We start from the raw sequence: 27247 nt of genomic DNA, 5'->3' as shown, positions 1-27247 counted from the left end.
CCTAGCCTGAATGAATAGAAAGATTCTGCCACCTGAGGTGTAAAAGCTAGAGAAAGGAAAAAAGAGATGCATAAGAGTACAAAATGGGTTTTATAAGTCTGTTGATTATGAGTGAGATGGAGAGAGAGGATTCCAGAACCTAAAGGTACTTTGAAGCTGGTTTTATACATCAGGGACATGTTGATATTACAAACTATTTAACATGATCACTCTTAAAAGGCTGATATATGGTCTGATGGAGTCATGGGTTATAGCCAGGGCCATTTTATTGCTAGCTAGCAATGAAACTGAAAAATCTGCAGTGGAAAAGGGTATAAAATGGTGACAAGGGAAACATTTTCATGAATTTTTCTTATACAATTTCAGCCTGAAGCAAAATGCATTTCCATCATATGGGGAAAAAATTATCCTAGGCTAAAGAAAATGTTTAATTCAGCTTTGAACCAGTTGTTTCATGCTAGCACATTTTCAGTAAAAACAGAGGGTTAAAATAACAATGAGCTTTACAACAGTTTAAATATATTGTCAGTGGTACCCTGAGAAAGCTGTTCCACTTTGTATAGGATTTGTAAATATTCATTGCAGACAGCACTGGAATGCCAGTAGCTGCTGTCCAGGGGGCAGGCGTTTTCCTGCCTGCTCTGAATCAAACAAGAGACGTGATTAGAACTTTGCTTCTCCACCTTCCAAGTGAGCAACCAAATTATTGGGTTAGTAAGAGCAAAACAGTAACAGAGCCACCTCCTTTTCTTTTAGTTTCACTTAATCTGGCTTGTGAATCACACCTGAAATTGCAAGTATTTCAAAGTTTGTTCTCATTTTCTGTTTGGCCAAAATTATTCTCCAAACCTGACCTGAATTCACAATCAAGTGCCCTACGTTCATGATACCTGGAGCAGAGAGGTCCCTCTTTGATGACAATTTTTTTTCAAAAGTTGTATGTTACAGTTGAAGCAGAAAAAGGATTTTTTTTACTGCCATAACTTCATTAGCTATGGTACAGATGAGATACCCATAATGTCAATGCATTCCAGAGTAGAAATCCAATAATACCAGATCTTTATGGGATGTGGAGTTAGAAGGGAAAATTTTATCCTCTTTGTTAAAAGAACAGTGTCTGAGCTACTTAGTGTAGATAAAAAGAAATAGTTTGTAGTTATTGCAAAAGAACAATATATGTCATCTTATTACATGTAAATAAAATATTAAACAGCACTGCAAGCCATGTATCAGGATCCTTTAAACTGAAGCTCTGCCCAGTTCCTGATGCAACATCTGCTTGATACCTGATCATTTACTGAGGGAATAGATGGTCATCTCTAAGTTGTTTGGGACTTAGAAATTATTAGTGATCAATATGAGTTATGGCATTTGCAAGCTTGCAAAGAAGTGAGTTTCAGAAAGACTTACAGTTGTTCCTATGTTATTTTCAGGTTTGAAAGGCCATAACTGCAACATGCTGATCTGCAGGACTATATTTGGCTGAATTTTCAGCTGCTTTTATTATGAGTTCACGTGTAGATATTTCCTGAAAATTCAGAATTCTTGTCACACTATTCCTTGCCTCAACACTTTCTAGAATTCGAGCTAGTCATATACATAATTGTAAAGGATAAGTTAGAGGATAGGGTAAGCTTGATAAAATGTCTAACTTTGATATGCTGCTCCAGGCAAAATGTAAAATGCTGATTGGAAATTTTGCAAGTTCTAAAAATCCTTGAAGATAATATATTCAAACTCCAATGGGGGGCTTGTAGAAAACTTATCAGATTTGAAAGAGCTAAATATTTTCTCAGATGATTCTCTAGTGTCATGTAGATTTAAACTTGATTATGCAAAAAAAAGCTGTAAAGACACATGCATAAGGTATTTCAAATGTTTATTTTACCATGGTATGGACAAAGGACTAAGCAGTCACTTCTACATGAAATACTATTCACTGTAGTTACAGGAAAGACTGTCTGACTTTTAATTGTAGATGATTGTACTGATTTATGTTATTAAGAAAATTTAAAAAGAATCATTTGTTTTCTTTATATAAAGCTAGAGACATATTAGATACCAGTTCTTGCTTTCAAATATTGTTGCCTATGTGAGAACAACACAACTGAAAGCTTATTACAGGACATCTCTCTTTTAAGTGGGTATGAAAGTACATGGAGCTTCACTGGAATGGAAACCATGATGCTGCAAGAGAACATAAGACCTGAAGAATTATGAAGTAGGTTATGTGGATTGCTGAATCCCAAAGTTGCAGAAACCTAGAACACTACTAGCAACCAGCTAGTATAATATAAAAGGATTCAATAATCAATAATAACTGCAGTACAGTATAAGCACTATGCATTCAAATAACAACATGGCATAAGTCTTATGAGATTATTGCATTTGCCAATCCATTGACACTATTTCATAAAGTAATTTTGGCTTAAAGATGTTGTAAGACACCAAGAGCAAATTCTAAATAATAAAAAGTATATGGGTTATCTTACAATAAATTAGCAATAAAAAACATTTTATCTTTTTATACACATATACATGATTTTTTTAGCAGTGATCATTTTAAATGCATGATTCTAACATTTAAAAATATTTTGCTTAGCTTTATTAAAGGATGTGAAAGTTCAAGGAAAGGAAAATGTATTCCTTGGAGGAACATTACTGATGAAATCTACAGGTACGCAGATGTGTGGCTGTAGCACATTTAATTATAGCTGTTGTAAACTGAGCTTCAGACCTGGCTTATTCTATGTATGTTCCTAACAAATGTGTGTGGTAATCTGTGCTTGGTTTATGCCTGTTTGACTGGAAGGCTTAGAAGTCTTGGGAGGAAAACTTGTATTAGATTAACTCACTTGGTTTTGAGTTGGGAGACCATGGAAAAATACATATACACTTCAGCTGATTTTTTTGAGCTTGTACTTTGCAAGTAATGGAAGCCTATTACTGGAAATGTGATTGATTCTATTCTTTTTGATTTAGTCTTCATCAAAGACTCTAAATGAGAAGACTCTTAAGTGAAAATTACCCTTACAGTTTTAAGGTAGAAATGTTTAAAGTTAGCATCCTCCTGGGGTATGTCAGTATTTGATTTTCAAGATAGACTGGTTTAGAACTTTGTGCGGGCTTTGGACCATTTTTAGTTGCCCTTCACTGCTATTGCTATCAGGTAGTGAAACTGTCTTCAGCAGTAAGATGCCTAAATCACAGAGTGAAAGGCCACTCGTTGTTCAGTGCTATACCTTGCACACTGATGCCTCAAACCTTTGTCTTTTGCTTTTATCATCACTTTTCTTTTTGTGGAAAGATGAAACAGAGAGGCTGAAGTTAATGCAGACTGGAAAATGAAAGTTCTCCCATGCAATATATATATTTAGTATTCTTAGTAAAGAACATACTAAGAATCACCTCAGAGCCCTCATACATTACAGTAAAAGCCAACCAGTGACTATTGGGGTTAACAGGAGCATTTTCTGGATCAGATTACTTCAAAATTACCTATGGTGGAGTTCTTTACAACAGCTGATAAATGTTACTGGAGGGAAGGAAGCTTTTTTTCTGTAGCACAGGTCTTGTTACTTGTGAAATACTTTCTCTGCCATTTTAACTGAATATTTTAACTTTGTATTACATGGGAAAATTACACCTGAAGTACAGCTGAGGTATTAAGAATTGGCATTTGGAGTTTCCTGAATATTGATCATATGTTTTTTCAACCTTTGTTGTGCATTAGCTCACTGAACTATTATGAAGTGCTATCAGTATATGTTCACAGAGCCAGCTGGACAATTGCCTGTCCAGAACTGCGTAAATTGTAAATGAGACAAACTCAGTGAAATGATTGGAAGTTTAGAAACTGGGAGAATAAAGAAGTTGAAGAGACATATCAGGAGAGGAAATCTTGACTCAGAAGAAAACAGGGAAGCAGTGTGAGAAATGACACAAAATAGTGTGCTTTAAAGAGAACTTTAGCAAAGATAGGTCTTGAAACAAAAGTGCAGACCAACATAAAGACCTTGGGACAACTGTGAGGAGTCTCAGAAATATCAATCAGAACCTAACACAGAAAAGGAGTAGCCATAAGGACAGCTGAGATGGTGATTATACTAATAAAGCAAATAAAAAGGGGAAAATGATGGCCTGCAGCAAGATAAGAGACAAGCAAACTCAAGTTATTTAAAAAGATTAGCGCGTATTTAAAAGATTCTTATCTATCTTCTGGAATTTCTGTTCAAACCTTATTCCTGTTATTTGTTAGTGGGATAGCTGATCACCTCTCTCTAGACACACCTCTTGATAGGCTCCAGATTTGAAAGGGCAGGAAAGGAACAGGAGAACATCAATGCAGTGTTACCAAAAAGGTTGTGGTATTTCATGTTCTGCTTAGAGCTTGACTTCCTGGAGATGTGTGATTTTGTTTGAAAACAAACAGCCTGGATTTTTAAAAGAAAGCTTCTAATTCCTTGGTTGCAATGACAAGGGTAAAAATGTGAAAATAGAAGGAATAGATGAAGTCAAATTGCCTGAAAGCTGTGGATCCTCACTGCTAGTTATGACCATTAATATCAACATTGAGAAGAGGTTTAAAATGTGTTAAAACCCAAAATTTTCCATAATTATTGAAGATAGGACAATAGATAGTAAGCTTACTTTGCAGCAAGGGATAAATAGGTTGATATTAGAAAAAGATTTCTAACTATGAGAAGAGTTAGCAATTGAAACAGATTACCTGGGAGGCTGCCAAAATGTTGTCATTAGGAATGTAAATTAGATAAACATCTATCCTGACTGACATAGATTTAATGTGACCCTGCCTCAGAGCATTTGAGTGGACTAGCTGACCTCTAGAGCTTCATTCCTGACCTACAATTCTACTGTTCTAAAAACAAACATTTTTCCTAACAGTGTTCTCATTTTTCAAACCTTTGTTTAATGCTGAATTCCTGCAGCCTTGTGGATCTCCTAAGAACCTCTAGTGTTTTATTATGCAAGCAAATTCTGACAGAAGAGACTTTGAAACTAATGTGTTCCAAATATGCCTTCAGTGTTTGGAAATATTATGAATCTAGTAGAAACTGGCTGCTGATCCTCCAGGTATTTTTGTTCAGGTACCACATTATATAAAACTATATAAAACATAACAAAAAATTAGGCCAACTTCTGCTCTGAGACATACACACCCAAAGAGGATTTTCAGGGAATCACTGGGAGTTGCACATGTATAACCATAGGAAGATTTTGGTTTATGGATGAAAATTTTTGCAAATTAAGTTCTGTAAATTCACTGCAATTTCAATGATACAGATTAAATAATTAATATACTTTAGCAGTGCTGGTTAATATCCAGATTAAAGTTTATACCTATATTAACTGAGTACTCCCACAGATAAGTGGGTAAAACTGTCATCATTGGACCACACTCCAGGCTTGAAGAATCATTCAAGATTTTACCAGTTTATCTGAAAGTAAAAAGTGGCCTAGATTTTCTGTGAAAGCAAGTCTGAGCCTGAGCGATACCTGATTATTATTTATCTATTGATAATGAGATGGTAGAACTACAATCACTGAAGATCATATGTGTTTGCCCCTCAATATTATAAGCGGTGCCAAGAAATTGGGTATGTTAGTAATGCTGCAGAGAATGACCTTCAAATATTCTGTATGACTACTGTGGAAAATATATGAAGTGTGAGAGGTACAGTTCCCTGTTTTAACATCCCTTGATCCGCAGCTACACTTATTACAAGTAATCACTTCAGTAGAAATAGGTAATTAACAAAGAACATAATCCACAAATTTATGCCTATAAATCTGAGCAGATTACAATTTCTTCAGATATATCTATTCCTCTCATTTATCTCCTAATTCTTTACTTTTGCAGTAACTGGTTTTATAGCTTGTTTATGGAGGGTCTCTGAATTTGTGGTATTTGCTAACTGTGGTCAGTCATAGGATCTTGCTTGTTCTTCATTGCTAGTTGAGTTTATGGACATCTCCAGAAATACCCATCCAGGCAAAAACCATTTCCCAAAGTATTTATGCATACCACTCTGGAATTTGATTCCTGGGATTATGAATGCCAGTAAAACTCATTCTCATGAACAGAAGAGAGAGGAAAGAGGATTCACGAGCAAAGAATAACCACCAGTGTTATTTTTAGAAAAGCTACCCTGTGCTGGCCCTAATCCATATATAAGGCATTTTGGACTTTCTAATGTGTCACATTATACTCATGTTATTGTCTCATACAACAATGGTATTAAACTTGTTTGCCCATATAGACGCTTATTCTTCCATTAGTAATATTGAAAAAGCAACCAGTTAGCTATATTTCCTCCCCATACATTTCAGACAGTATTTTCCAACTAAGTTCTGACATTGCCAAATTCTATAACAATTATCATAACTAGCAAACTTAGGCAGCCTTTCAACCTGCAAAGTTGAGCAGAGAGATGCTTTTAGAGTTTTGTTGAACTGGTAGTGACTGCTATTCATTCCTTTTCAGATCTCCATTTTCTGCACTACTAACCCAGTAACGTAACATTCTGGAAATTACATGTCATTTCTAACTTTTAATTAATATTTCTCTATTATTATTTATTTATAAAGATAACTGTGCTCTTTCTCTGCTTGCCCTTTTCTTTCAAAGTTTCATGATCACAGCTGGCTGAGTGCTCAAAAAACCTCTGTGATTTTTTTGAAACATACCCTTTGACCTTTATATATATGATGGAAAAGTTTTGTTTTTGCTTCTGGTTAAAATCTGGGATAGGGATCACCAAAAATAGATTTCTGTGTATGTCAGTTTTTTAAAAGCAGGAAAAAGCAAACATTCATACAATCATCGTATATACAATATTTCCCATAGCTCAACTTAGTATGACTAAAACCGACAACAGCAAAAAAATTCAACATTAAAGCTAGAGAATTGGGGTTGACACTCCTGAATTCATGCCATTGTACCTTTGTTTCTTACTTTTCGCTAGGGTGAATTAAGGACAAGATGTCAACCTGAATTTCTACCATTAACTCTAAATCTCCTTGGTTCTGTGGGTTCAAATCATTACTTGAATAGTTTGTCTATGATTTAATAGCAGGGAAATCCTTAATAACTTCTTTATGCATAACATTAAAAGAGAATGCTTTTTGCTGCTTCTAGATTAGCAGATTGAATAATATCCTATGGAAGAAGCAGAATGAAGGAGAAAGTGTTCTAGAAAGAAGCCAAAAGTCCTAAACCATCAGGGAAACTGATTTCCATCATGCTTTAATGCTTCACTTCTGCTTGTAATATTTAATAGCACCTACGTGGCAAGATTTTGAGTTGTTCACTACCTGGATATCTGTCAAGATGATAAGTTGGACGCTGTATAAGTGGACCACATTGCATAAATCCTAATATGAGATTTTCTCCATGAAAACAAACAAAAAAGAGTAAGCTTTTTCTTTGTGCAAATTGTAAAGAAATTTCGCCAAGATAGTTTAGAGGGTAAACCAGTTTCTGCGAAAGAATCATGCATTTGTGTAGTACGAAATCCTGCAAGTCTGCATCTCACTCATATGTAACTTGACCAAAGTCAGTGGGGAAACTTGCATGAGTAATGGCTGCACAACTGATCTTGTACAGTGGTAGAGAGATTTTATAGTTAGCCTCGATTTTTTTTCCAGTTGAGCTCTTCTTGGCTACAGTCTCAGCTGTAGTCATTGTTGACATAATGTGAAGTGGGCTCTGCTTCTGACTGTTGAGCCTTGTCCTATCTCAGTTATACTTTAATAAAGCACCATGCACTTCTAAAGTACCCTGGCTGGCTCTAGGCATGTAGATACTGAGCTCAGCTCATGACTTCATGGCCTTTCCCAAGAGTTCCAGAGATCCGTAGCCCTCCACACGAGTTACAACTTCCCTCAACTCAGCATAATTCAGTGGTTTATCTTTGCACTGTCAGAAAAAAAAGTGTCACAGAAGAGCCAGAACATGGCAAAAAAAAGTCTGAAACTCTTGTGGACCAAGTAATGAAAAATGAGACTTCTTGACAGTTCTATAATCTACAGAATCTGTAATTGCCATACATGATGCTCACCTGTATTTTTATCTGAAATTTGTATAGCAAATATGTCAGTCTACTCTGAGTAGTACATATGTTTCAATTTACAATGTGATATACCATATGAGAGCAGTAGGTCTAAAGAGCCCTTCTCTCAGCATTGACTACTGATATGAATGGACCCTCATAAGACTTAAAAGATACCAATCAATAGTAAGTGGATCACAGAATCATAAAAATATTAAGGTTAGAAGAGACATCTGTAGGTCATCTAGTCAAACTCCCCACTCAAAACAGAGCCAACTTAAAAGTTAGCTCAGTGACATCCCATCAAGGTTTGAAAAATCTCCAAAAATTGTGTTTCCTTCTCCCATCCTACTTCTGTTTCATTTTAGTTTTCACCTTGGATAGACCACAAACAGGAAATGAAAGGGCTTTATCATTCTTAATCCTGTAAATGAATCTGACCGAGTGTTACAGAACATCATTAAAATTCACAGCTATATAATATAAAGTATATAAATGTCGTGTATAAATGTAAAAAAATCATATCAAATTGCATATAGTATATCTAGCTATTAACGAGAGGATATAAGGTAGCAAAAGAGACTCATCATCTGGTGGCCACCTCATCCTGAAACAGTCCATAAGGACTTTGATTTTGATTATATAGTCCCTACTCTTTTAGCTGTTCCAAGGGTTTAACAAATCTCTAAGAAACTGCAGAAATACAAATAAAATAATTAGAGTTGTGCAGGAGATGACTTTCTGTTCTTGCAGATTGAAAGTATTTCTACCTCATAAGGAAAACAGCATTATTCGTGGTTTCAAAACTTTTTTGCAAAAAAGCAAAGGGAGGAAAACAGGAGAATGCTGGACAGCCAGTGCTCAGAGCACTCATGTGGTGTCCTTGACCCTTAATTGTCTAATTCAAGCAAACGGACAGGGTCTTCCCCACCCCAGAAGAGGGCCCGTCTGATTATTGAATATTCACAGGTGGTTTTTCTGTCACTATCACTGAATGGAGCAGGTCCACCTTGTATAATAGTTCATTGTACCAAATAAAGAGAACATTTATAGCCATCTCCTTCTATTATTCTTTCTCAAGCTGTGAAATCTTCCTAACAAAAACTTAATCAAAGCCACTGCTTTCTCTAAGTTGTTTGGTTTCAAGTCTGCCTTCTCCAGCAAATAAAGAAGGAGAAAACATTTTCTGACAATAATACATTCATAGCTCAGGTAGAAGTTAGGTATTGCCAAAAATGTTTGTTTGGTTTTTGTAATTCAAGTTAACTGACAAATGTCAGTAAACTTGAAATTGTTTCTTGCTTCAGTGCGTGTTTTTATGAATAATAGCTTTCAGACTTCTCTGACGTCACATGCTGCAGAGCCCGAGCTGACAGATTCGGTGAGAAATGGAAGAGTTGGTCTCTTTTGTTCTCTGCCTTTGCTCCCTTTGGTCAGTGTATACACAATGTGGACGGCATCAAGAAGGAAGGGAACTTTGTTATGCCATAAGGCAAATGCAATGTATGTAATTATATGAAGACTGAAAGAGATATGGTTCAGGTCACGGGCCTCACTTGTTATTGTTCCAGAGAAATATCACCAGAATGCATTAAGCATTGTTACATGGATTTAAAATTACTTGGTCAAGCTAATACTTAAGTCATGAAAAGAAGGAAATCTAGCTTTCTTTCAATTAGTGAAACTAAGTCGAATACTACAATATTGAAGTACATGAAAATGATGCTGTGATTAGTAAGTATTCCGTAGTGAGAAATGATTGAGAGTAATAAAATGCTCTTGAAACAATGTTGCAATGCTATCTAATTAGCAGGTCAAGAAGAGTAGTTATTGACAATTAATCAAATTAATAGATTTTGGATTTCTAATGATTTCTTTATATATGAGTCCTTTGAGGTGTAAGTAGTGGTAGCAGATTTTATGTAAACGTCTTCCAAATGTGGCCAACTGTAAAACTGAATTATCATTTATGGGAAACATTTTTTGATATTTCTTTTTATTCTGAGTAGAAAATTAAAGTAAATATGTAGAAATTATTATGTAATAAAAATTCAGAAGAATTTCTGGTTGGAAATATTTCATCTTGATAATTTGGGGGGGAAGGTACCCAAACTATATTTTCTGGCTTCACATTATAAATTTCTGGAGCCTCAATCTTCACTACTTCCAGCCCTTGTGGAGTGCAAGTTAATTCTTGAGGCAGGCACTCTGTTCTGTTCTGCTGCTTCCTGTAAGTACTGAGATTTATTTTCTCAGCAAGCATTTGTGAAAATATAGAAAATAAAGAAAATATAAAGGTAGAAATACAGAAAAAAGAAAAAGTCCCATGTTTAACTCACCAGATACTTTACCAATAATACTTGTTGTTGTGGTGGTGGTGGTGGTGGTTGTTGTGCAATCTTGGCAAATCAAGCAAAAATGTGGTTCCTTGAAAATTAAGTACCAATGTAAAGTCACCAACGGTGTATCTTAGGATGTTAACATCTGTGCCTTGCACTGACTTTACCTGCAAGTGTGGGTACTCTGTGTTTGAAAATCATGTCTTTGATGTTTGAGGCACTCATTTTTCTTAAGGCTCAGGAACGCCCCCTGCTTAACTTGTGACCTGTGGCAAACCCTAAAAATATTAGAACTCTTCAAAAAATTAATAGAAACATTTTTAAATGGAATATATTAGGGAATTAAAATAAAATACAGTGTCTCTTTCTTTCCTGTGCACTGAATGTGGACTTCAGAGGAATTCAAAACCTGCTTGTATGCTTTTCACATCAGACACAGTTCCTTTCAGGAAAGTGTTTCATCTTTTCTGTAAAAATGTGGGTTTGATTTGTCCACGACAAAAGCTTGGTAGCTGGAAAGATTTAACAGAAAGGGTTTTGCGGTTTCCATGGATCTGCTGTGTAAAGGCTTTTCGATTTCAAATGGCCCTCTGGGTTTGTGACTGAATACTTCTCTCAGACCAAGAAGATTTAATAATCAAAATGATATTATTTTTATTTAGTGTGTGGTTTCCTCATGTCTTAAACAAGACTGTTTGTTCTCTCACTTAGCCTGAGGATACATCTTGCTCTAGCTGTGTGATTAGATTTTAGATACACGCAGTTGAAAATAAACCCAATTACCTAAATAGATGGAAGGTAGAAGTAAATTGTGATTAGCACATAATTGTAAAACCAGAGATTCAGAAGCCAGAAACACTACCTCTGTTTAATTTTGATGATGTAGCACCTAGTCCTTAACAACATTTTAAAGATGCCTTTTGTTGTCTTATCAGTAAAACCTTCAGAAGCAGTAAGAATACTTTAATACTTTGAATTTTTAATATTTAAAATCAGTAGAGTTACCTCCAAGTATACACACACACATACACACGCACACACACACTTATATGTATATACACAGATAATATAAATATCTATCTTGAGTATCGTAGGTGGATATCATTTAAAAATATGCATAGGATATGCTGAATAAATCTGATAAAGAGATAAAAATTTTCTGTTAACTTCATAATAAAGTGCTTTATAAGGAAATATGAATATATAGTATTAAATATCTAAAATATGTATGTTACACTATGGCCAGAACATGTACAATTTTAAAGTATTTCTAATAGAGTGTTCTGTATAACATTAACCACCCAATGATTATTATGCTTTAGAAACCAGCTGATGCATTCACTGGTTTTACATACACTATGTGTGGAGCTATAATTTTCATTTTCGTTGAAAAAGCCCATTTTTTTATGGCAGATTTCATGGGGCAATGTTAAATTTCCTAAATGCATTATTTTAATGGCCTGTATCAATCAAACAGGCTTTGTAAGTTGCTTGAAATGTTTCAGGGCCAGCAGAAAAAATAAAAATGCTTTTTAGCTTGTTGGAGCTGTGCTTTCTTGCTACAGTTTTCTTTCTGTAAATAGCAATGCCAAGACTCATCATTCAAGAATCAAGAGTCCAGAGTAAAAATCATGATATTAGTGTGAAAAACGAGGCGTTTTTTGAAAACAGTGAATTTAAGGTTCCTTCTGTTTGCTAGTTTTTGAGCTATTAAATTTCACATTTTTCACTTTTTATCTGTAATTATTTGTAACGGAAATTTATTTTTATTTTTAGCATGGTGTCCCTATGGAAACAAGGTTTATATGGTCATGCAATTTGTGTAACCATGTGACTGTCTTTGAGACTTTCCCTCTCTAATGACTGACTAGTTAATCTGAAATCATTAAGTTCCTATAAATTTCATGTGAATAGATTAGCACATGCAGGACAAAGATAAATATCTCAAAATAAGGGAAGGCTGAAATGTGAGAGAGACTATAAATGTCATAACCATGGGAAAGACCTCAAGAAGAGCTTGCACCTTCTTGTTCAAAGATGATCATAAGACAGAATCTGTAGGAAATCAGACTTCAGTTGTTTCTGTACCCATGTAACAGCTCAGTAGAGAAAGCTGAGATTCTCATATAACCTACCCCCAGGAACAAATGCTTAATGTTGCATTATAAGATAGAATGCTTTCAAAAAAATTGTGTGAATTAGCAATGTAATTATTGTGGAAATTCAATTTTCTCTGAAGCATTTCTTGTTTTTTCTCTAAACAATTTGACTCCCTCTGGTAGTGTGGGGCAAAGATCTTGCCCTTCATATAAAACCATTGATTTATGTAAGAGAAAAGGAAAAGAAGACAAGAATTTAGGAGAAAGGAATTAGCATGTCCTCCATGGAGATATTTCCCAGCCCATGAGTCCCTGTATTCTCTTTTCATTGTCTGTTTGCACATATCTGTCTTGAATGCTCAGCCAAGCAAATCTAAGAACAAGCCACCTGGGTCAACCAATAAAGTCCTTATTTCGACACTGATTGCTTGGTCATGAATATCTTCTGAATCATTCTGTGCTTGTATAGCAAAAGAACTTAACAGAATATAAAACTGTGGCTATTTTTCTCTAGAAAACGGACAGTTTCACATATTATCTGTGAAACTCATGCAATAGAAATGATTCAGCTCTAGCCTGGCAATATGGGTCATAATAAAAAATATGGTCAAAAAATATCTCTTTTTAATATAACAAATAGATTTTTGGTGCCATTTTTTTATATTAAAAAAAAAAGGCATACCAAACAGTGAATAAAGCACCCCTGAAGGAGCTCATCAAAGGTTTTTCTCCTGTGAAAGAGCAAAATAATATATTTTCAGATGATGTTTAAATTACAAAATAAGGACTTGACTGGTCCATTTGAAATTTTAAAAAATTACTATAGAAGAAAAAGCATTCTTCCTGAGAAACAAAATGTTGCCTACAGAGCAAGTAAGTGTCCAACTCTACAATATGTGAAATACAGGGGGATTCAGGAAATTGAATTGGTGGTTGCCTTAATAAGATACAGGATTGACGTAAATCCTTTTAAAACATATGATTTCAAATTTCAGTCCCAAGAGAACGTAGACCAGAAGCCACTGTCAGCACCTTTCATATTTGATCCAAATTAAAATACATTTCCTCCTGCTAGTAGTTTGATTTGGTTCTTTTGGCAGACTTAATGAAATATTGCATCAAGTAAAATCAAAAAAATCCATATTTTCTATTTAAAATGCAAGGTGATTCTACTGACAGTTATAACACATTGATGCTAATGTAACATGAATCGTGTATTAAATACCTGACAATATAAGGTATAGAACTTATTATCACTATCTTTGTATGCTTTACTTTTCATTTGTTTTCATATGATATAAAATGACATTGTCATATATAGGCTGTTATCAGAATTTCTTACCTTGATGAGGGTTGATAGGTTAATGGTTCTTTTCTCCATTTGAAAGGCAGAAGGACATCTTGATGGTAATTAACTTTCTGAAGGTGTACTGCAATGCTCAGTGAAGCAGTTTTGTTTGATTCAGTAGGCTGGAACTGCAAAATAATTTCAGCTAACAGCTCTGCACCAGAGTCGTCAAATGTCTGGAAAAATGAGGTAGTAATGAACTGCTCAGAACAAGAGTATCAACCATGTTACTACTAGAAATTAACTGTGTAAACAGAATTGAAAAGCCTGTTGTGTTTCCTAGGGATAAAGTGATTGTGCAAATAGGGAATACTCAAAGCATGAATAGCTTGGAAGGGTGAAGCTTTCATTTACCTGCTAATATTTCTCTCCAAGTGTTAAAGTAATCAGTTTTTCTCTCTGTGAGTTCCATCCTCTTTTTAGGCTTTAGATAGATAGATGGATAGGTAGATTAGATAGATAGATAGATAGATATGCTTTTTAAGAAATACTGATAAATATATTTCCTTTCTCATCAACATGCTGTAATATTTTATTTACTTTTCCTTCAGAAATACATTCAGCATGAATACCTCCTTACCCCAACTTTAGTTATTTATTCATTAAGCCTGAGCAAGAGTAGAAGTCAACAGAGCTAAACTGCAGCACGGAGTGCACCATAAAGAGTCCTCTCTCTCCTTGATTTCCAGCAGCGTTCCAGGCATTCTCAAAAAAAAAAAAAAAAACCAAAAAACAGGTCTCTCTCCTTATGATGTAGTGTGGCTCTGCGAGTTGGTCTGGCTCTCCAAGAGAGATGAACCACTTATCTCTGTGTAAATGAAACATACCTCATTTACCTTTCTTCTGAATTTTCTCTAGGCTCAATTAATAAGGCAAGACTATCTGGGAATAGGATTCAAAATGACAAAAAAATTTAAAAATGAAAGGTACATTTTCAAAATACTACCATTTCTACAAAGTCTTCTTTCCATTTTATCAAAATTCCCAGGGAAAAGAACCATGGAATGATCTGATGCATGAAAAATTCAGAAAGAGTATCTTGAAAATCAGACTCATAAATGCTTAAGCTTTATACAGAGCAACTACTTATCTGTCTGTCTGCCTGCCGGGTATTTGAACTGTGGCATCTGGGTAGCTCAGAAGTTAATGACTATTTTCTATATGGATTATCTTCACAAAGATGTTAAAATCAAATCCCAACTTGAGGAAAGATAAAGGGGAAAGTCTTCTTGCAGTGACTTCTTTTCTTCTCTTTTATTTTTATGTTTATTTTGCAAGCGGCTAATATATTGGCATCTCTTCCTATATGAACTGTGCCATAGGAGTCAGTGGGGCTAAAGAGATCTTTCTTTCTTTGTATTGGAGAGGAGAAGAAGAATTGATGTTTCACTTTTATCTTTATATATCTAAAATGTGCCTATCTAGAGCTGTGCATGCAGAAAGGAATACCTTTTAAATATATATACATTTTAATCAAGCAGTGGGTCTGCAGTAAGGACTATTTAAAGCTATTAAATCACTACCTTACACATAACCATTCCACCAACTTCTGCAGAAAATAAACTTAAGAAATAAGTAAAAGTCCTGCATCACACCCACAGAGCCAAGGTCTGGTCCTTTTTGGAGCCCAGGAAGAATTCATTCTAGAGTCAAGGGTCTTAATCTGGAAGCAGTTTAGGGCTGAAGAAAACCCAGATACTCAAGGAAGAAACTCATAACTGGGTAGAACTCTCCATTTACTTGGTGACTTACTCAATATTACTTATGGAAATAGAAGAATATACTGTATGTTAAGTTGGCAGAATTGATGCTGCCTGGAGGCTATTGCAGTCATTCTTGCTGACATTATTCTCTTTCTGTCAGATTGGCTGCATAGCTCCCAGTATTTTGCAGTAGGGTTTGCCTTACAAGAGGAGTTCTTGCTGAAAGGAAGCTGCAAAATAGTACGCTGTGATGTCGAGAGGGACATCACCTCAAGCAGTGTCTGCTGCTGCGTGCAGGTTTTTTTTAGTTTATGTCACTGCGTGTAATAAAAAATGCGGTACTTACTGGTCCCAAGCAGCCGCAGTAGGAACTTAGGGTTCTCTGAGTTCAGTGAGTATGATTCCTCCCCCCCCCCAAAATTACTACATGTCATCTGAGTGTCTGCATCGTCCTGGTTTTCAGGCCCTAGGTGTTGCCCACACTGCAGCTGAGAGGTGTGGGTGCAGCACGATGAGGCGTACCAGGCTAGCTTTAATCTAATTAGCTTGGAGAACAATGTCAGTGCAGATGCGATGGAATGAGTTTCAGTAAATAAATGTATGCTGAGGTAAAAGCCTGCTAGGAATCCTTGTTATCCTTGGGTTGCCAGCAACAACAATGCACAAATTGTAAAAGTTCTTCCCAAGGGCTATGGCTTCTAAGTCCAGAATCATCCCACAGACAAAATTCCCTGTTAAACAAATTTAAAATATTATATAAATCAGCTGGCTTGTCAAGATCAATTTTTAGCTAAAAAGAATTTTTCATTTCTTCTCTGTGGTTTCCCAGGGTCTTTAAAGATGTGTGTGTATGGGTATCTCAGCTACAGCCAAACCCTCTGTGTTAGCCGACTCCATCGTAACAGTGAGATCTCTCAGAGCAGCGTTGTCCAACTAGCCTGTCCTTTCTGCCTTACTGCTGCCTACAGAGTTTTATTACTGGTAGCTTGAGTAACAGCCTTCACTTTCTTGAGCTATAAAAGCGTCACACCAGTAGATGAAATTGGCTCTGAGCCCTGAGTTACTGTATGTGCTTTTGTGGAGAGGAGGAAACAGCCCACTGGTTTAATGAAAAAAATAAGAAAATGAACTCCTAAGTCCCACAGCTCCACTCTCACGAAGTCACAGGTCTGGAATCAGGGCTTGTATAGGTTTCATAATGACATGAAATATTTTTTATGAACTTTCAGAGCAAACTGCAAAAATCATTTGTTCTTCCGGTATGGAAGTGATTCAAATAACACTAGTGAGAAATTGAAAAGAAACATTTCAGCAGCTGGGCCATTATATGGGTTCATTGGACACCAGAGGTCCTTCACTACGTTAGTCTTTTTAAAATGGGGAGGAGTGAAACTCGCCCTATGGAATAAGAGCATTGACTAAAATAGACGAAATGTGTGTAGATATAAAGCAAGTAGCAGATCATGGGAAATCTTATTTCTTCATGTCTGATGCCTGCAATTGATACAACTGCCTAATCTGTGTCCATGTTAACAAGGCCGTACAACCTGAACCTGGTCTTCTTCAGACCACTGTGAAGTATTTGTTTCTTGACAAGAAGTCCATGGTTCTACCACTTTTAAATACCTCTATTCCATAGATACTTCAGATAAACATGGTACTGAGTCAACATGAGCAAAATAAACAAAGCGCAGAAGGATTAAATACCCCAGAAATAAAAATTCAGGCTGGGGGCATGGTACTACATCTTGGAACAGACCTAAGTTTGGGTTAAAGCTGTTGAGCGCTTAAAGAGTCGCAACGCGAAGCACCGCGTAGTTTGTATGCAGCAGTAGAGAAGGTGATTGCACTCTGTGTACATGCCCAGCCAGAGCTGTCCGAAATGCCGGTGGCTCGTGGCGCTAAGGCCAGGCGGGGGGACACGCAGGGGGACATGGCACGAAGGCTGGGCAGGGGAACGCCCAGCGGCTGCTCCTGTCCTGCAGGTGCCACAGGGAGGAGCGGGCACTGCAGACCCTGGCAAGGGCTCAGCTGGAAAGGCACCACCTTTCTGGGGAAGCCTGCACAAAAAACACAGGATGAGAATTAAGAAGTCTCATTCTGCAACAGATCTTTTGTGTGACCTTGAACACTTAATCTCTCCTTGCTTGTTTTCTCATCTGTACAACAGGGATAATAATGTTTATTGAACGCACAAGGGGGCTGTAAGGCTAAATTAATTAATGTTATAAAGCACTTTGATTCCTTAGATGAAAGGTTCTCTAGAAGTATGAAGTGTTGCTATTTATTAGCTACATTTTCTTCACTTTTCATTCATGCCTTGTCATTTCTAATTTGACTTTTTCTTTAAAATTATTTACGCTAATCTTCTCATCTGGTTGGAAGAGAAGAAATTGATAAAAACTAATGATTGCAGGGAAGCTAATGTTTGGAAATGCTGGTCTGAATTTCTTAATTATAAGTCTACCTCCTCACTACTAATATCCATTTGGACTTCATTGAATAATGTTTCTTCTCTTTGGTAACTTTCCAGTATTGGTGTTTAGGCAATCCATAAGCTCACGTACATGGACAACAATATGTGGTCCTGCTCCTAATAATTTAACTTTTATTTCTTTAATTATATTTTCTGTTCATTCTATTTTAATCCCATTCCTTTTGTTCAATTCTTTCTATTTAGCAGATTTTTTTTTCCCCTTCATTCCTCAAGAATCCTGAAGCCGCCAATGAAGAATCATTTGTACACACTGTCATTTTTATTTGCTATTTTACTTTTTTTTTGCAGTGAGACAGGGCAGGCAGCGCGCTGTGCTGGATATCAGTACAGTGCACCTCAGGTGCACAGAAACCATTTGACTTCCCCTTATGTCATTTCTAGGATGTATTTTCTTTCTCTTAGCAATGAGACAGGACAGGAATTTGGCTAGATATTGCCACATTTCTGAAGCGCTGTGTAGCTAAGTGCTTCCAGAACATCTGAGCACTACTGTTACAGTGTACGGCAGCCTGCTGAAAGTGTGAGATATGAAATAGATTATCTAACACCCAAATACAGATTTGTATGAGACTTTGGATAATGATACGATTTAAGTGTACATATGCAATTTGTAAAAAGTAGCTGCTTTGCAAAAAACAAAATTATAGATTGCATTATAGGTAAATTCTATGGTGTAATCACTTGAGATGAGTTTGAAATGCAGTTTCCTATCCTTGCTTCTGTATTCCTATTTTTCTGCTCATTATTGTTTCTTAGACAAATTTGGATTCAATTTTCTATGCCTCATTGCTTACCCTAGTCGTGTCCTGAAGTTTTAAAAAATGTCATTCAATGTGTCTTTGTTAAAAATAATAATAAGCTATTAAGCTATCTTATTCAATATGCTCAAGTCAAAAGATATGCACAATCATTAAGCTGCAGTGAATGAGTGGATTTTGTAAGGATGCAGCTTGTTCACTGGAATTTGTTGAGCTCTACAGAATAAGCTAAGTTTGAAGAAAATGTATTTTTTTAATGACTCTGATGTTATAAAAGCTGAAGGGCTTTTTCATGAATGTGGAGAATGATTTTCTCTGCTCTGTTTACAGCTTAGAGCATTAGGACAAAGGCTGACTGTAAATGTTAACATGAAATTTGCTGCGGCCCAGTCTCTAATACTGGCCCGCAAGGAGGTGGGGGAAGAGGTTAAGAAAATTTTGTCACTAATCATGGGTTTGGTTTAATGCTGGCTTACTTAATCTTACTATGTCTCTGTTTCTGTAGAAGTCCTGTCTTGCAATGACTGTGAGATTTCCTAATGTTTGTATCCTGTTTTAGAAAAATCATGGCCAGATTCTGATGAAAATGTATCCTGTGTGTCATAAGGTTCCTTTCGGTCCTTTCGGATAACCTAATAGCAGTTCTTGGGCACTGTCCATGTCCCTTCCTAGTGCTTCCCGCAGCACATAGTGGCTTGAAAAGAGATGAATTTTGTCTACTGAGAGAACAACATAGTTTAAAATAGGAGATGAGAGGGGATGTTCATGGCATCAGCTGAACTCCTAGGTGTAGTGGAGCTGTAGCCTCCGATGTGCCAGGGGCTGGTGCTCTCCACCTCAGAGACCACAGTGGTCGAGTGCTGCATAATCTGTGTTTTGCTTATATAAATGGAAACATATGATGATGTTGTATTTTGCTGAATACAGACATAGGAATGTGGGGTTCCAACATCAATGAGACATCCCCTAGGAATTTAGTTTAGCCTAATTAATGGTCATGCATTGCAATGACTGCTGCTTCCAAGTAGTTCAGTGGTATTTAACCAGTTAAAGTAGTGTGAAGCTATGTGCTTTCAGTCTTAGCACACAAGTTTCTAAAGAGAGATTAACACGTGGCTCTTCCTGGATGAGGTCTTGCTCAAGTCTTAGAGATCCTCGCATTTGAATGCATTTGTGAGACAGGGTGTTTGAGTAGTGGACGAAAGTGTGGTATATGCAAAAGAACATTTAATCATCCTGATTACTACAGATTGCTCCTCTGTTCAGAAAAAACATTTTGCCGGCTGACCACCCCTTTTCTCCTCCTAACTGAGCTTCATTTCATTTGTCATCCAGGAGTTAGGAAACAGTTTCTGCAATTGCAGAGTTTCACCGGGGAATTTTTCAGGTTAGGTATGAAGTGTAAACCATTGTTTTGTCTAATTTTTTTAAATTTATAATGCTTTCATATTTAATACTATTAGGTACAAATACTTATGTGAGTGGAATAACTTTGAGATGTTGATGAACAAGGTTTTGTTCTTACTATGACTGCAGTAGTAACTACATTTTCTGAAGGCATGTCAAGAGATTGTGAAAAGAATTTAAATGGATCCATATAAATATTAAATATTAATCTCTCTGCTGTTTGCTTTATAAAGTACAATGTGACAATGTTTATTGTGACAATACTTCATTTTTTGCTTTTCTGGTTTTAGAGATATGTTTAAAGTTTCAGGCAATATTTATTGTATACTCAGTAAACTTCATGAAAGAAGAACTGTTTAAACAGCAGTATTCTTGCCTACAGCTCAGGCAAATTAAAATATCAGTTATTATCTCTCAACAGATTTTATCTGATTAGTGGAGGAGTTCCTTTTATTATATGTGGGATTACAGCGGCAACCAATATCAATAATTATGGAATTGAAGGCAATGCACCATAGTAAGTATAAACTATTATAATCAAACTGTTAAGAAAAGCATATTCTTTTTCTTATGCTGATAAATGTTACTGACTTCATAAAGGATACAGACAAGCCRTTTGGGATGAAATTTAATATGAACGTTTATGGAATAATAGCTATGAAAGAACAATGTCTTAATCTAGGATTTGCCTGTTCACTCCCTCTCCCCCAGTCTGACTCTGTTATGGTCAATAGAGTCACTTTTCATTTATAGAGTCACTTCTCATTTACACTTAAATAAGTGAAAGGATATTACAAAATACCTAACATGCAGCATATTTAATGGGCAATTCTAATTAAATACTTTTAGTTCGTTCAGATATCTACCTTGAATTAATACCTGCCATGTGACTTATTCAAAGTAATATACAACTAATTATGTGAAACAATGACAAGTTAAAATCTTTTTTTTTTTCCTTTGAAACAAATGATTTTGAGTTTTTACAGCCTGGAAATGTTCCAGTCACAGCAATCATGACATAGCCCTTGAGTGTACTAGCATGTTCAGTATACCCACACAAGCTGTCCAGGCATCACATTATTATTAGTTCTTGGCATGAAACATAAGATATCAACAAAGTACAATAAGCCTGCCCATAAAAGTGGAGCAAAAAGTGAATCAGACTGCAAAGGTAAATAGATTCCATATAAATGATCAGGCTGGCAATGACTGGCGCACTAGCAGGTATATTAGTCCTCTGCCAGCACTTTGTTGCTGGTACTCTGGAGGACATTAGTCTTAGTTACTGCTTTTAGTTGCTATTGTGATACATTTGAAACTAGCTATGTTTTGGGTAGGAAAAGTGCTGGAAGCAAAGTGGAATGGATTGTAACTGAGCATTTGGCCTCTTAAAAACATTTTTWTAGGTCACTGAAGTTTAAAACCTGGTAACAAATTAGTAGATACCATTGGTAGCTATATTTGCTCTGCCTAGGGCTCAACTTATATATTTATTCAAACTTATCCAATTAGACAATCACTTATAATCAACAGTTTATTAAAAGACTCAATTATTTATATTCATAAATGTGTGAGACATTTCTCATTTTGGCACAATTGCATCAACAACAGAGGYTGTACTTCTTTAATCATGTTAATCAGCCAGTCAATACCTGGCTCCACAGTCTGTACAGAAAACAAGGCACCGGATGGTTATAAAATTGGGTGAAAAGGCAGTTCTAATTCAACAACAGCACAGTGAGTCAAGTGCCTTATTCATTTTTAATGGTATTAACACAGAAAAATGTAGATGCACAAGCTTGAACTTCTTTAATGGAACTGATTTTTGAAGTGAACCACAATGAGATATCACTTGAAATAAGAGCATCCCAAGAGACAACTGCACTAGGGAGCATTGCGTTTTCCACTTTGCATCAAATATGCAGCATTCAAATGTACTTCAAGTATTCATGTAGCTTTGTGCTCTCTGCTTATCCAGTTAAATATATTTTGTAACTTACCTATATGGAATCTTTTGGCATGCATGTCAGACAGCAAAATGTATACTCCTTGGAGTGTCTCTGAGTTCATTAATAAATGTGTGTATGTTTTTGTTTAAGATCCAGATTTAAAAAATTTAAAGTAGTCATGCTGCAGTTTCTCCTGATGAATACCCAGTGGGACTGCATCTTTTTAGCCGRGAGGTTCTCAGCCTGGGAGATAAATTAATTCTGCTTTTTTTTTYCTTTTTTTTTTTTTAATTAAGTGGTAGATGGTTCCTGGCTTGACAAGAATGTGGGAAGGTTCCTCACTGTATTGGAGGGACTGTAACCAGTCAGGCCTGCCCAAATGAGTATCAATGCCACAGTGTGTATCAGTGCCGCAGAGTGTCACTTTTAGACCCAGAATGGATCATGACAGATCACCTGATCTATTCTTCTGACCCAGTGGGAAAATTAGCTATATCCAAACCATTCCTGACTGTTACTTATCTGAGGTGTTTTAAATGCTCCAGTAATGGATACTCCACAATCTATTCCAACAGTTTATTATCCTAATTATCCTAATGTCTAGGAAACTTTCTGAAAAACTTGTTGCTGAAGTTTAAGCCCACTACTTCTTGTTCTAGTCCTATAGATGAGGAAAATAACTTATTCCTCTATCCAGCAACCCATGAAGTATTTAGAATATAAGAATCTAATAACAGTTGTTCCAGCTTATACTAACAACCCTACTAGCGCAATAGTGTGTCTCTAACAGTGACTAAAAGCAGATCCTAGAGAACAGTAAAAAACTGGGCAAATATACAGCTCTCCACAAAAATTCTTCCAGTTTCCAACTGGGATTTCATTAGCCAGAAGTGCTTTCTTGTCCCATGTTTATTTGATTAGATCATTCATCCTCAGGACAGTCCTGTTAGACTGCTACCAAATTATGCAGCTGACTGAGGCTTATGCAGCTCTTATTAGCCTATGAACTACGTTAAACTACTCTAAACAGTTGTGATTATTTAAAGCATAGGTCAAATAATGATCCGTGCTACAATAAAACTGTATTACTAGTGTACCATAAAGAAACCATAAATATCCCCAGGTTGTCTGAAGATATTCAAATGGATGCAAATTAACCCCCAGGAATTTAAAAAACTGTGGAAAACCCAGAGTGGCATATATCTTCTAGGTCCACTCACTGACAGAAACCAGTGACTCTGTTCAACTGGAAATCTTTTTTTTTGGTCTCCCTTTATTACTCAGGCTTGTCTCTACTTCAGCAACAAGAAAACTCTGTAAGAGCAATCTTCAGGCTTAAAAGTTTGTATAAATGTTCATGGATACAAACCACTGAAATCTGTACATTCCTATTGCTCATGCAGATTGTATAAACTATGCCTCATTTGCTTTGTAATCAAAGTATTAGAGCTGACGTTTGTAATTGTCTGGAAAAGGTTGACAGAAATGGTCTTATACTTCAGTGCAATTCTGGGTTCTAAACCGACCTACATTTCTCGGAAAGTTTCAGCTTTAATATGCCTTAAATTATACTAGATATTTTATTCTATTTTATTACAAAATGTGAAAGTGATGTCTCAACTTAATTGATATTAAAGACACACTCCTTTTCTCCATAACAAACACATGTGACTTTCTGAGACACTGTTGGGTTATATATGTTAGTCACTCAGGCAGCCCAGTTTCACATCAGTCTGTCATCCATCACACCTAACATGGGCTATAAAAAGTTTTTGACGCTGTCTTTGTTGTTGTTTTCAGTTGTTGGATGGCATGGGAGCCTAGTCTTGGTGCTTTTTATGGGCCAGTAGCGTTCATTGTGCTAGTCACCTGTGTTTACTTTCTCTGCACTTACGTGCAGCTGAAGCGCCATCCTGAACGCAAGTATGAGCTGAAGGAAAGGACAGAAGATCCACAGAGAATGGCAAGTACTGAGGTGGGCCACGGTCATATCACAGACCCTGTGTCCGTTCCCCAGACAACATGCTCCTTGATTTCTTCTTCCTTATTGGAAAATGAGCATTCATTTAAGGCTCAGCTTCGAGCCGCAGCATTCACTTTGTTCCTGTTTACTGCCACTTGGACCTTCGGAGCACTTGCAGTTTCTCAAGGTCATTTCTTGGATATGATATTTAGCTGTCTTTATGGAGCATTCTGCGTGACCTTGGGGCTTTTCATCCTGATCCATCACTGTGCAAAGCGAGATGATGTGTGGCATTGCTGGTGGTCCTGTTGCCCGTCTAGAAGAAACACCTATTCTGTCCAAGTTAATGTGCGCCCAAAAGTTAATGTCAATGGTGACACTCAAGTTCATGCACCTTGTCTTCAGGAATCACCGTGTCCCAACAAATCAGCTGTGTTTAATCACCCCGCTGCCAGCCACTGCAAACTTACGAATCTACAAGCAGTTCAAAATCATGTTAACTGCCTTTCACCCGTGACACCATGTTGTGCAAAAATGCACTGTGATCAGCTACTTGATGATGAAGCTCATATTCATGTCCACAACGAGGGAACCTTCAGACCCAATATGCACATTCATAGATGTCTGAAAGGCAGAACTAAGCCACGTTATTTTAGTCGGCATAGGTCTGCAGGTGAAAGAGAATATGCCTATCACATTCCTTCGAGTATCGATGGCAGCATCCACAGTTCACACACAGACAGTCCCCACAGCACGCACGACAGCCAGTCGGGCCACAGGCGGGCCTGCTGTGCAAAAAGCGATCCGTATCCTACCATCAACCAGCCTGAAAGTAGCGACGCAAGTACTGTCATATATAGTTGTGCTAAAATGCCAGAAAGTGACACTGTGCACCATACAGCTCATTTTGAAATGCACCCACGGACACAGTCGTTGCCGTTTAACACGACGAATCACAACGGCATTCTCAAGGGAAACGTGCACGAAGCCATGATATACAGCTCAGACAGTACAGGAAATATCAAAACTGGCCCTTGGAAAAATGAAACTACTGTGTAGTTCCCAGGCCCTCGTATTGTCCTTTGTTCCACCAAAATCATCGTAGGCTTTGTTTTGCTTCTAAACTAAATAAGATGACATATTTGTGTAGCACATCTGAAAATTGTACAGCTTTTCCATCTTTCTTTCCTTTTCCTTAATAAGAAGAGACTAAAAGAGAGATAAGTGATAGTGTTTTAAAAGTGAAGTTATTTTTGAAAGAAAGTTATAAAATTGTTCTGAAAGATAATTAGAAAATGAAGTCTAGAGAACTGAATACAAGAGGCAATATCCTTTTGTTATACAGAACTGTATTTCTTTAGAAATGCATCATTTTTGTTCATTATTTTGACTTTTCTGTAGTAACTTCAGACACTTTTTATAAACATATCAGCATCTTAAACTTTTACTTATTTATTTTTGTAGCAAAATATTATTACTGTGCCATGGATTTTAATCAGAAGTGACTATAGTAGAAATGCTGAACAGGATTTTATAAAATTACAGCTTTTTAGATCTACAAAAGTGATACTGCCTCTAAAGATCTTCTGTAGCATACGGCCTGTAAAATCATGTAATGTACAGTCTCTGTTATGTCCCTTTTCTTGTTGGAGAAAAGTGCTAGGTAATATCTCTGTTACATCTATGGTGCTGTATTGGTTGTATTTTGCATGACATATGTCAGGATATACCATTTGCTGTTTTCTAGTGTTACATGTGTTAAAAAAAGAACAAAAAAAAAGTGTTGTACAAGGCTGTGAAAAACCCTATTGATATTAATCTAGAGCATTATAAATCCACAAAAAAAAAAAATCACTCTGCACTAGTTTAAGTGGCACAATCCTTTGTATAAGGTTATATGATAGCTTTGATAAGGGTCCACTCTAATGTCTTTACAGAGCATGCACTACTCATTGTATGTGACACTGTGCAGTGTAATAGCAATCGTCTCAACAAGTTTTACACTTCTTTGTAAAGTATGCCTTTGGAACAAATCTGTAAGCTGTTTCATGATAACCTTTCCACATCTGTTAAGGTAGAGCAGTTTTATCATTAACTCTTTGAGGACTACAGTTATTTTCTTAAAAAATAGCTATTCTAGTTCAAAGAGACTGTATATATGATATTGACTATTTAGTTATATGATCAATGTAGTCCAGAGTTGTCAGGAAAGAGAAAGTTCAGTCATTTTTCCAAATACACAACTTCTTAGATTCCCTTTATTAATTTCACCTCTTACTATGTGAAAACCCATTTTCTCTCCTAGGAAATTTCAGTTGTCTTCATCCTTTAATGCAAATTTGACCTTCAGAAGAAGTTCTTTCTGTTCAGGATTTCTGCTGAATTGTAGGGCATTCAAGGGTCAGTAACATTCTCTATTAACAAGGCTCTTGGCAAGAAAGTTTTTCATGTTTCCATGAACATCTGGACACAAAGCATCAACTCACAGTACAGAACTGAATCATAATTATCCCTATATGAAATGAAACTACTTTTTTCAAGTAGGAAGGGTGCAGAATAATAATGGATCACATAAAGTGAATAGGAGCATAGTGCTGAGAGAAAAATGTCTACAGTGTAAAGTGAGCAGTGCATCCATAAATAAGAGAAAAAGCACAATTCTGTATGGCCACATGAGAAAGTTTATTGTCATGTCTTAATGCAGGCTTATGTAATTGTTACATTGCTGAAGAGAGCAGAGGAAATAAAAGAAATCCCTTGAGAGATCATCAATCTGTGATGCTCTGTTTATTTTGCAGAAATCCTCACATACTTCAACTCTTTATTTTTCTGTTATAAGCAGTTTATTAGCCTCTACCTTTTTTTTAAATATGTAGGAATACATTTCCTAACAGTGTATATAAAGATGACAATTATAATTGTTAGAATGTTATAAAAACATGTAAGTCAGATGAATGTGTTCTGCAGTGTTGCAGGTGGGAATTAGTACTCAAAGGGTTAATGCTCAGTATCTGAGTGCAAGAAATCTTGTTTTTTCTGTATTTTTGTAAATTTGAAATATATATTGTAAACTCCAGCAGTGCAATGTATCCATCTCAGATTGTGTGTTTTT

General features: G+C 36.3%; 1 protein-coding gene across 2 annotated transcripts in view; it reads left to right on the top strand.

Moving 5' to 3' along the window:
- The window catches only part of LOC112964182 (adhesion G protein-coupled receptor A3-like), a 284114-nt gene extending 258920 nt beyond the window's left edge, over positions 1-25194 (top strand). For both annotated transcript variants that reach the window (XM_026061933.1, XM_026061934.1), the window contains 2 exons: positions 20645-20740; positions 23973-25194. In XM_026061933.1, coding sequence (XP_025917718.1) covers positions 20645-20740; positions 23973-25194 — 1318 coding nt within the window. The remainder of the gene's footprint in view (positions 1-20644; positions 20741-23972) is intronic.
- Positions 25195-27247: the final 2053 nt, after the last annotated feature.

This window comes from Apteryx rowi, unplaced genomic scaffold, assembly GCF_003343035.1.
Source record: "Apteryx rowi isolate R43461 unplaced genomic scaffold, aptRow1 scaffold_188, whole genome shotgun sequence".
In the NCBI taxonomy this organism is placed as follows: Eukaryota; Metazoa; Chordata; class Aves; order Apterygiformes; family Apterygidae; genus Apteryx; species Apteryx rowi.
The sequence above is the reverse complement of the archived record's forward strand: the minus strand, read 5'-3'. Positions and strand labels throughout refer to the sequence as shown.